Source organism: Diorhabda sublineata, chromosome 7, assembly GCF_026230105.1.
Source record: "Diorhabda sublineata isolate icDioSubl1.1 chromosome 7, icDioSubl1.1, whole genome shotgun sequence".
NCBI classification, from domain to species: Eukaryota; Metazoa; Arthropoda; class Insecta; order Coleoptera; family Chrysomelidae; genus Diorhabda; species Diorhabda sublineata.
Genome location: NC_079480.1, coordinates 30676747 through 30689521, shown reverse-complemented (window position 1 = coordinate 30689521; position 12775 = coordinate 30676747). Strand labels below are relative to the sequence as shown.

At 33.5% G+C, this 12775-nt stretch overlaps 1 protein-coding gene across 1 annotated transcript in view; it reads right to left on the bottom strand.

Moving 5' to 3' along the window:
- The window catches only part of LOC130446645 (uncharacterized), a 707006-nt gene that overhangs the window by 607689 nt on the left and 86542 nt on the right, over positions 1 to 12775 (bottom strand). Inside the window, exon 2 of the mRNA XM_056783014.1 lies at positions 5790 to 5907. Within this exon, the coding sequence (XP_056638992.1) occupies positions 5790 to 5847 (58 nt within the window). The 5' untranslated portion in view covers positions 5848 to 5907. The remainder of the gene's footprint in view (positions 1 to 5789; positions 5908 to 12775) is intronic.

Here is a 12775-nt window from a genome sequence, read left to right as displayed (position 1 = left end):
CACAATTTCCATTATTATGCAACAGATCAACCCCATTGTACCCGGACTATCAGTCAAACAAGGTGGTCATTGAATGTATGGGGTGGAATAATTGGGAATCATGTTATAGGCCCATATTTCTTTGACGCAACTGTTAATATGCAAGTTTATTTAAATTTCTTACAAAACGAATAACCCCAACTACTTCATCAATTACCTGATCATAATAGGCGGCGAATGTGGTACCTACATGACGGTGCACCAGTTCACCATACCCAACTGATCAATACACATTTAAATAATGAATTTCCCAGATGATGGATAAGTAGAGGAGGACTGTATAAACGGCCACTTCGTTCACCGGACCTTACAAAAATGTTTTTTTTTGGTGGGGTTACGTCAAAGAACGAGTGTACAAAACACCCGCGACTACTAAGGAAGGCATGAAGAATAGAATTGAGGAGGTTTTCTGAACTGCTGATGTCAATATGTTACATCGTGCAGTAGAGCTTTTGGAGATCGTATATATCATTGTATGGAAGTAAATGGTGGTCATTTTGAACATTTAATAAAATATTTATCTAAAGTTTTTAGTTCTTTCTCATTTGTTGTTAGTTGTTTTTGTTTAATTTGTTTATTTTGAGTTTTGTTATTTATTTAATTACAGTTTTTAAAAGTATAAAATTACTGGTGATATTTTGTCACAAAAACCAGAAGTATTTTAAACGTCACATTCGGTGTTTACTTGTGTACTTTTAAATCATAAACTAAAAATGCAATTTTCTTAAAAAAAGTCTATTTTAGAGTGTACATTATAGACATAATTTGAAGGCAAAAAATAGATTTATAAGATGGTAAAATAATATACTGTGTGTTCCATTTAAAAAATGAAGTTTTTACTAAATGAAATCCCCTGAAATAACGCTTATTTAAAAAACACCCCAAACCCCAAATGAAACGTTTAGTCTGTTCAGACATTTCAACTATCCTTTTCCTTCGTACTTAACAAACAAGTTTAGTTACTTCTCACTAATAACGTTTACTCGGCAGCATTAATAGTGCACCAATTTTCGTAAAATTTTCAATATTTCGCTCCAAATTGGCAACTTCACAATTTATGGGAAAAGAAAAGACAGGGCTAGATGCAGAATTTTACCCTAAATTCAATAATAAACAAATATACACCCTGTATACCTCAAAATATTTTAGAAATGTGTATCTCTGCAAATATAACAACTTTCAAATTGTATTCCTCCCACCTTATTACGTGTTTATTGTACTGCAACCAAGGTTATGATTGAACGGGCAGTAGAAACCCTGAGAAGCATACAACTGAGGCTTCTCAGGCTATCATGCCACTACGCATCTGATGGTTTGAAGGGAAAGTTACATTATATTCGAAATTAGAATCTTTGTCTGTTCCCACACCGTTTACAATTAGTGCTTTTCTTGGCGGGGGACCACTGTCAACAACGTTTCAGCTAGTGCAGAGAACGCAGAGCTCGCAAACAGAATGACATAATATTGTATTCAGTAACCAATTACTTAAATAATGAAAAATCAGTTACACTCTCCGAAAATCTGTTGTTTCGTTGCCACTACACTCCTCTCCTAAATCCACTTCAGTTCCAGCCCTACAGAAAAAAAATTTCCTATATCAGAGCCGAAACAAAAATATTCCTCACCCCATGTGATAATGTCTATCCCATTCACAAACAATCTGTTTATGTGCGCATAAAGTGAAGCCCTGCCTTGGGGAGCTATTGAAAACCATGTGCACAAAATGTTGGAGTGATGGTTCAAGAGTCATTGCTTATGGTGGCTTATCAACACTTATGTTTACTTGATAGCTGGACGATCCAAACCAATTACCTGTCTTATCTAAAAGGGTATCTAGAAGTATTTTGATCACCAAGACAACGCAAGTTCATACATTTTACATCAAATTAGGAAGTTTCTTATAGAAACGGGTGTTTATGGTCACATTCAGCGGAAGTAGTGCTTAATGCTACTGCTATCTATTAGTTGCGGTAGTGAGCAGGAACGTGTTGAACGCTCGCTGGCCTATTTTTTATTTCTCTCGATTGTTAGTTTTCTATAGATTTATTTTTCTAGATAGAGGCTATATTGGTTGCTTTTTGTTTAGTGTATTCGAATGAGATTATGTGAAATTAACAAGTGTTACATTATTTGGTGGTACTTGGTCCAATTTCTTTCTTAAAATTACGTTCAACTACTTTTATATGCATATAAATATGGACATTATAGTTCAAGATGAAATTATGGAGCTCCAATTCACTTTTCTAATCCTCAAGATCGAATTCGACAATGTTTGTTCTAAGAAAGAATCAACTTAACGTTTGATCACAGAATCCAGTTCATTTAACAAACTTCTGCTCTGGTTCTGTCTCAGTTTTTGTTCACTTTTCTCACATTTGAGATATGCTACCGCTACCTAATGTCCGCCACAGAACCTGTTGAGTTTGTAGCGTATTTACAACCGAACGATTCCGTTAGGGTTTTACAACGACCAATGTTTTGCTGTGTTGTTAGATTTAAAATCATATCGGACATATGTAGGTATAATGGGGAGGAGACTGTAAAGTACGATCCACTTACTTTAGGGTAGTTAATTTACGAAGTTGAAGTTGCTTAGATCTAGGTTTCACAGTTTAACAACGATCTCCTTTTTGTATTGATGTCTAGGTAGGCGTATTCAGTGAGGTGGTCGCCAAACACATTATTACACATCTTGATTAAATTTCTAGCATATGTATTCTAGCATGTCTTTCCGTTTTTATTGGTTATATTATATTATGTAGTTTATTTTTTTCTAGTTATTGGGTGTAATTGTCAATCCAATAGATGGAATAATAGAGACACAATTTTCACAATTCAATGTGACATTATAACTCGACAAAAAAGCTAAAATTGTTTGAATGTTTTTCTATCTTGATCAAAAAAACTTTAGTGAGCTTTAATACTAAAAATTCTATTACTTTTTTTAAAACAAACATCCGAAGCTAAATTCATTTTTTCCACAATTTGTTTATTTACTTTGTAAAATCTCATATCGGCCTATTTCCAACTCCCTTTTATCTTTATAGAATCTAAAATCAACACAAAAACGGTCGGCGTATAAACAAAAATCTCAATTTCCATATTAAATCTACAAGAATTTCCGGAAAATCCGAATGAAGTGTCCCTATCGCTATTTTTCCTACGAATTTTAACCTTTACTCTTCTCCTCACTACTAATATCCTTAATACACATTTCGACGGTAATCTGGATGGTATTCAGAATATATTCAACACATAAACGTCTCGCGAGGAGAGTAAACAAATGTTTGACTCCTTATAAAAGATAATGCACCAGCTCAAAATCAGCAAGTGCTAATTGAAAATTATGAAACGAGATTCCATGATAAGTCACACAACTTTATAGCAAATAAGACTTGAATTTACATTACATTTCATCCAGTATTGCACATTTCCACTTTCATGCTATTCTGTTTTTAGCTGTTCCAGCTACAGCGACAAAATCGTCTATCCATATTTATCTGAGTCTTTCCAGATTTATTTTTGTTTCTCTAATTGCAACCCAGTGTTATTGTATGGAATAATTATTCTTACATGGTGGTGAGTGTGATGTTTACAACTTATATATGAAGCCACAAACAATTCTTACAATACTAAATCTACTTGTTTCTCAATCAGCAAAACAAGCAAAGCATAAAACAATAATAGAAATGCAACGCTTGTTCCTTATTATCTAATCCAGACCACAGACTAAAAAACAGGGAAAGCAAATATAAAACAAATGTGCAGGTGATGTAAAACGGCTAAAAAGATATCGGTTATGGTTATGAACCGAAGCATATGCCACAAACCATGTTAACAAACCATAACCTGATATTGATATATTGATATTGTGAGGAAACAGATAATAAAATTCAAATAGATTATGATTCTCTTGAATCTATGTGTGATATTGAAAAACTAAAAAAAATCTAATAACAATCGTATTCTGATAGGAATAAACAGTGACTTTTCAAATCAGAACCAAGAACATTCAAAAGAACACGATTTAACCAAGAAATGAACTGTCAATTTCAAAGCAGGTAAATCCACTATATTTTCGTAGTATAAAAATTCAAATTTAAAATCTGAATTATTGCAATTTCATCATCAATTAAACAATGCAAGCTGAAGAAATATATGCCCTTAATAACCGAAATGGTAACGCTTCTGTCTATATACTGTACCGACTTCGTAAGGCCGAAAGTCAAACATAATCTTTGAGAATTTCTAGATAGTCAGGATATAAGCAGCCGTGAGTAGGAATGAGAAAGTTGGCTTCTCTAGAAAAGCGCTATATTGACAGATTACTAGTTGGCTTTAGAGTACGGATCAACTTTTTTTTGTTTCCGTTTAGTTCTAAGAAAGTGATACAACCGATAAAAAAATGAGTTTGGTTTATGGACCAATTCGGTTTAGTGGCAGTTCGGCAGCTCGACAAGAAATATAATTTTAGGATTTATAACAAAAAGTAACAAGAATATGCCAATAAAATACAAAATATTAATCATTTACAAGATGGGGACTTACATTACAATCTTACTAAAAAAATTGAATTACAATAATAGGAAGAACACAGTTACAGTTGTAGACAGCGGCGGTTCCTCAATAAGGGCACATTTTCACTTGCATCCCAAAATTTATTGGAAAACTAATTAAATTTCTTTTTTGTGATAGGATCAGCTATTTAGTACAAAGCCAAATCGATCATGTGAGAAATCCAACCATTCGTTTTGCTCGATATCTTCGCTCACCGTCTATGAAAATTGTATATTGGTCAATCCCCTGTCCCCATACAGCCGCAGTTTACAGCGATGTTAGTTAGAATTATTCTGATTCGTGTGCACATGACATCGGTGCACTTGTAGTTCGCGAATTTATAATTGGTGTCAAAACGGGAGTTTTGATAAAATGACGTACGTTAGGGTAGAAAAACCAATTATTTGCACGTCCGAGACCAAATGTGTTAATTACTAATGTAACTAGGTGCAAAAATCATGCACATAAACATACTTTTAACACAGAAAGCGACTGGTGTGCGGGTGCCGTGTGATTAATAGTCTTTACTGCTTTCTTTGTATATTATTTAGAAGAGAAGACCTATCAAAATAGCGTTAAAATGATAAAAATCTTTCTTAGTACTATGGAGGAAAATAGGTTAAGTGCTCTGGCAATTTTTTACTAAGATCCTTAAATCTGCTAACCTAGATTGATGGTTGGAGAGTTTAAAAAGAATATTTTTGGGTGTGGTCCTGCAGCACCCACTTTTTTTACCCTACATAGTACATTGTGCTTCGTCGCTGGTTAAGGGACTGGTACAGTAACTTAGAGGAGTTCATAGAATGGCTCCTTCAAACATAGCAGCCAGCCTATAACTTATTCTTTTCTCAAATGAACTATATTGCCAAACCATGACAGCACGTTGGAAACCTCTATATTACAAGTAGGTTTCGCTCAAGTATTAGTAGCTTGCTCTTGGTTGCGATCTATCTTCTCCTTCTCCGGTATTGACGGTACTCCACTGTCCAATGTCTACATTTTGTCACAGGTATCGACAAAACTGGAATTTACTTCATCTGCTTTCACATTAAAATTTAATCTCTTCTCAAACAAAAGACTAATTATGATATAATTCAAATTTACTAGAATTATTCTCGTAATACACACTTGATTTAATTCAATTTACTTTTGATAAAACCTTTAAAGTTTGTGATAATTTACGCGAAACTTACCTTGTGATAACGAAAATGTCGTCAACAAAAACAGCAAGCACACCATCTCCGAGGACATGGCGAAATTGGAGCAAAAGCCGGTTCCAGATCACTAACACTAACAAGATGTTCGGTGAACCTGAAACAAAATAAACAAAATCAAGATTCACGTCGAGAAGAGTTTAGTGGATGTTGAAACTAATAAAAATCAGTTTATTCCCAAGTTCGAGGAATATATTGGACGTATATGAGATGAAAAATAAGTTTATGTTCATTTCTACAACAAGTTGTTGTAATAAATGTGAATTAAACTCTAACTTAGTAACTTAGTAGTAAGAATCTTCTACTACAACTATAAATTTATGTACAGGAGAAGATTCCAAAAAAAGGAGGCAAGAAGTTCTAAATTGTTTTTCCTTTTATTGCAGTAACAAAATATTGCGAGGCTGCTTAAATATTTTATTAAAGAAGTATGAGCAGAATTAAATTATCATTTCGAAAAAAAATCACAATTATAACCCAATAATCTGTATGATAAAATATTAATTAATAGAAAAACAGTCGCTAAATTGATACATTGAAATATTGGGCCTAATATTATCAACTCTTTGTAATTAAGGACCGTATCATAAAGTTATCTATCGCACTTTTAGGAAAAAAAACGCCTTTTAACTATGAACGGGAATCGATACCTTTTTGTATGAGAAAATTTTCTTCTCGGTAATTTTGAGGTAAGATGAATATTTCCTATTTTTGTTATTGGTTTAGTGGGTTCAAATGTAGAAACTGGGAATGGTACATTACAAACAAGAAAAGGAAGCTAGAAAAGTTGTGTTGTTGCACTATCCGAATGGAACAACACGAAGCTATAAGAATTTTACTTTCTATCGGGTTGTGTATAATATTTTTCCTATGAACACTGAACAATTCCACTTATTTTTCTGACAAGTAAAATTGAAATATTGTTTGTTTGATAGATCGTTTTTTATAAGACAGATTTAGAATATGTATAGGAAAAGCAAGTAAATATCAATCATCGATGGTAAACACATTTTCTATATATGTGTAGAATATTTCAACGCACGAAGCAAATTTATTGTTTTTTAAAATCTGGAATCTATTTTTTTGGTATAAGGTTATTGGAAAATTGAATTTTAAATAAAAACTCTCCGATAATATATTCGCTATAGCTTTGTGAGTAATGGGCAAGATCTAATGACGCCTAGACTTAGTCTAATGACCTAGATGAGTTATTCTCGAAATAAATCTATCGGATCTCTATTACAAAGCCTTTTCCGGTGGCAAATCCATTTTTTGTGGGAGAAGTGCTACCTGTGCTAATAGAAATCTCAGAGGACCATCCGAACTCTGGATAACACATTGGCTAATCGTATGGTGGGACGTATTTTCCACGAGAAACTTGCAGGAGTGATGTAAGCCCTAAAGGTCTCTATTCAATAAGAAAGTGACAGTTTGGAGTGGAATCAGAAGTGAAGGCATGAATAGGTTTTATTTATTTGGGGAGAACAAACGCTGTGTATTCAAATATACTCCAATAACTTATTGAACCATCACTGAAACAAAACAATAATTTGGGATTAGTATGATTTCAACAGAGTTGTGACACCACCACCCGCGTTGCTAGAAATTCAATGATTATTTTGAAAGAAATTGTACACAAATGTTTCTTTGACTGCGCGTTTGCCAGATTTATCCACAAGCGATTTTTTTAGATGGCTATTTTAAAATTTAAATGCAGGATCTTAGGAGCCTTGAAGTTGACAGCACTCCGCAATAAACATTTTGCGGAGTTATGCAGAATTTGAAAATCAGACTACACCGGTGCATTGAAAATGACATCACTCGAATGAAGTGTTCTAAAATTATTATTCAAATTGAATTTAATTTTCTGGATGTCAAGAAACAGTTTTATGTTTAAATATTTTCAATTTACTTACAGTTAAGGATACTTTTATTTGGCTCTGTAGCATTATAAAAATCAAGTTTCAATAAACATAGGAAAAAATCTTGTCTAAATCCGAAATGTCGGTATTTGTCAGCAAATATTATTAAATTTTCAATTAACAATGGTAGATTGAAATATTTATATCATTTAGACTAACTACTGAGACATGGTAAGGAAATTTCTAATACCTGAAAGGAGATAATCAAAGACTGAAATATTAGTTGGTCAACTATGAGTTAAATTATGTTGATTCACAGGAGACATAAATCTGATGATTCTCTAGCCGTTCCAGAGATATGTTTGAATTATTTACAGGCTTTCAGGACTAGAAATTGCGATATTGAAAGTGGGACGGAAAGTTCATAACCTTTGAAACTGGATGAATATTATATTTGTTGATTAACATAATTAACATTGACATTTTTCAAGCATTTCAATAAGTAGTTCAAAATGTTTTCAATTCACTATATTGTACTAAACATAATTCAGTTTTTAATTGGCTTTTTCAATTTTATTGGACAAGTTTTGGTGGAATAATTTACTGTAAATGGTAAAGTCGTCGCGAAATGTACGGGATGTTAAATTGATTGAGGCAACCTTGACGTTTCGTGTTCATGTACATCGTGTACACTCTCGACTTCTGATATGTATGACTTGCTGGCTTTAGGCAAATCGTGTGTGAAAACATTTTACACACACACCACAACTTCCAATATGGCGTGACAGAAAAATTACATCACGTTTTAAAAAATATTTTCTTTTTAATAAACAAATAAATTTAGTATTTATAAATACAAAATGAATATATTTGAAATAACAGAGTATAGTAAATTTCAGGAAAAACAAAATATGTGACAACATTGTAAATACCATCATAATATAGGTCATATTAAAAAACCTTCAGTAACTAAGATTAATGAATATAATGAAAGCCGTTTCTGAAATAAAAATCTCTGTGTTTCACAAAGGAGACAAGAGGTTGCCAGGAATCTTTATCTATCTTCAAGGAAATCTGGCAACAACATAAACAATAACAATTGGTTTCACATAATTTTAAGATTGTTTGTAAAGTTGCTAAGTTTAACAAGGTCGACGAATTCCAGACTCTGTTTCATAATGAATGAAAAAGACCAAGATTCTTACTCAAGAATCTCAAAGAATTTACGGGAAAATAGGCTTCGCTCAATTAATGCAAGCACTTCTTTATGTCCGGCGTCCTGAGCGGTCGAAGCAACACCGCTTCTGTCAACAAGTCGACCCTAACATGGCAGAGATTTTGAAGTTTCATATATAATTATTAGTAGGCCGAAGTGTAAGTTTTCTTGAAAAATAACTGATTTCAAAATAATTTATGTATCTGGTTCTCTAATGAAGTTTATTTTTCCAATTCGGATTTACATTGATAATTTCCTCACTTTAGTATTTAATAGAATTTCATTAAGGGCATCTGGAAAGTTTCCAGCCTGAACCTGACGATGTCAGCATTTATCGGTGTATTGAGAGAGATTATCTATAAAATTAAATCATTTTGAATGCTCAGTTTCTGTTTGACAATCATATGGATGTGTCGTTTGTTTTTTCTCCAAATGGAAATTGATATTGGTATAGTCACATAGAAATTTCAAAGAATCGACTGAATTGGAAGGAAAACAAAATGTTTATCCATCGATACAATATACTTCTCACACTTCGGTGATCGCATGGTTAAATTCACGGCGTGCACCCTGCGTATTCACCAGATCTGGCCCCAACGACTTTTTCTTGTTTCTTAATCTTAAACTTTCACTTGCAGGAGGGAGATATTCATCACACGAGGATGTTATGGCATAAGCAAAGGCCTATTTTGAGGAGAAAGTCTGAAATTATTATTTGGAAAGTTTAAAAGGTTAGATCGTTGGACTTCATAAAGAAGAATATATTTGAAATTCTACAGAACACATATCACTAAGTATTTCGTGTCAAATTAGGATTTGCCGTGAGATGCGGCACTGTGCGTTTCTCCAATTATTGTATGCGTCTTTTCTGATTGCTTTGAAACAACCATTTACTCCCCAGTAACAATTTGTTGTAAAAACAGCAATGTGTTTGAACGAGAGAAGAGGAGCTAACTCGAGATTGTGACTTCTTGCAGTTATTTTTGCACAATTCATGTGAAACCAATTTTACGAATACTTATCGCTATTGGTTGCAAATAGTTTTTTGAAAATAGTTTAACCCATCCAATACGATTTTGATTTCAATACTTCATGTAATATTTATAGTACAAAATATTTTTTGCCCTTTTAGTTTGACGGAAAAAAAAATTTGTATAATTAATCATATCAATAAAATAATTTGGTTTTTCTTGTGCAATAATATGTTTCGGTATAACATTCCAGTCAAATTCAACACCTAAATTAACTTTTCATTTTCGTCGTTGAATCTTTATTTTCAGAAGTGAACGTATTATACAAAATTTGCATCAAAGCAGTACGAGGTTGGTCCCAGAAGTACCTGCCCAAAAAAGAAAGCACAAAAATTTTGGAAAAAAATATGTTTATTTTTCAAAGAAATCTCCTTTTAGCTACATACACTTTTTCCATCGATGCTCAATAAGTTCGATACCCTTTTTATAATAAAAATCGTCAGGGTTCTCAAAATAACCGTTAAGTGCCGACATCAACTCTTTTTTGTTGGATAATCCTTGACATCGCAATAACAGATCTGTGAGCTGTTGCATTGTCTTATTGAAACAACACTTTCTTCTCAGCCGAATGCGGCCGTTTTTGCTTGATTTCTTCGGTCAAACGTTACAATAAGTTCGCATAATACTTGATGGAAACATTTTAACGTCATTTTTATGACGCAGAAAAACAACTACCACCAGGAATTACCCACTATTCGAACAACATAACCCTGAAAAGAGGATAGGAGAGGCTTGATCAAACTTCTTAGCCTGCACTCTGGACATGTATGTGAATTCTTTCATAGGAAATCAGAAACTTCAATACCCTAAATCGGATTATAACCAAGGCCGGTAAGGATAACTCATCCATCAATCTCGCATCGCCAGAATCTAACTTGAATATAGTATTGGACACCGAGGTCACGAAAGGCACTACACGGTAGACATCATCATGAACTCAACCAGCCGCATTTAGACAAAGAAGCTTCAAACAGATAACTTACTAGCATAAGTCTCTTTTCAGAGAGCGAATGCTTCATGGTGGCTATCCAGGATCAAGTTATTCACACGAATAACTACAAGAAAAATGTTATTGAAAATGCGAACACTCAATATGACAAGTGCAGAAAGTGCCAACAAACATCAGAGACAATTCAAAATAACATCTCTTTGACTATCTACACCGGCTTAACGAGGTGTGCAACATCATCCAATACAAAATGGCCAACATTTTCGGTCTTCACAATACATATACACCGTATTATAAGTACCAGCCGCAGAAAGCGCACGAAAATGAAAATTTTAGACTCTACTACGATAAGTCCATTATCACCGATAGACAGGTAACGAATAACAAATTTGGGGTTGATAGAAGAGTGACTCTTCAGCCTTCTTGTTAATTTAGCTATATCAAACACTCATAACGTTCTCCACAAACACCAGGAGAAACTGGCCAAATACTCGGTTCTCGCAATTTAGATAAAACAGTGAAAATCTGGAAATAGTCCCAGGTATTATGTCAGCAACCGGCGTCGTCTCTAAGACCCTGCATAGCATCCCCAAACTGGGATTACCAAAAAAACCTTTGCTGACATCCAGAAGGCTGTAATATTGATTACTTTCCACGCAGTGCGCAAGTTTATTATGTGCACCGAGCCTAATCCTTTGGATACATTGTGTCCGGGATAGGTAAATTATACCGGCTCTAAGCTGAGTGCATAAGTCTTTCACATAATAATTAGTAATTCAACGTAACAATTTTCTTGACATCTTCTGTGGGTATGCTTCTCTAATAGAAATAAATATTTTTGACTTTGGATATGTCATAAGTAATAAAAAAAAGACTTTTGTACAAACTTCATTCAATTAATCGTGATAATAATAGATGACATGTTTAACATTTAACGATCTTATCAAAACTGTTTTTTTCTATTTGTTCCAAAGTGTTGTTGTTAATTTACTTCTGAAATAAGGCCGAACAAGAATGGACAAAAAGAAAGATCAAATCTTTATTGAATAGAAACACTGAAGTGAGTCTGGAAAACTTCTTGAATCCTTCCCTCTGATAAAAAAGATCCGTGAATCCCTTCATCCAGTGTAAAAACAACAAATACTATTCTATCGAAACCGATCTGCCAAAATACAAGCTGGAAAATGCACTTCTAGGATGTTTCCGGGATTTAGAAACATTGAGAAAATCCAGGGAAACGGGAAAATAGACTGGACGGTCATTTCTGATAAAAAAAACGACTAGTGAAAACGTATTGACATGTTAAAGAATAAAAGATGCACTGGGGATGTAAAAATAACAGATGGGGAGAAAAAAAATTGGTGTTTTTGGGAACATATGCATTTTGAGAGATTTATAGCAAATCGATTTGACGAGGAGACTATTGTTTGACTCTGGGAGATAAACTACCATGTATATTTCTACGAAAAAAAACTTTATTCAATCCATGTTATATATTTTCATTGCTTCATGCTTTCATTCTCCATAATTATAATAATTAATTAATATTTAAAATTTTTATCTACGATTCTTCGAGACTCTCGAGCGAGATTTGCGACTACTAAGACTTGAAGATATTCGTTTGCCTAGAAAGAGAAATATTCAGCTATATGATGATACACAAAGTAAAAGTTGACAAAATCACAAAATATTCCATCTAACGAGTTATTTATATAGCAAAAATTAGCATATTATCCAGGTCACACTTATACTGGCGTGTTATTTTAATTAGTCGATTATTTTCTTCTTTGCTTGTGCTCCGTTGACTGTAGATGTCTGTATGTTTGAGATTTCGCTTTCTTAGACAGTAAAGAGCACTGAAAGATAGTCGTTAAATGCTCAAAGGATTGCTACTGAATTGTAGACTG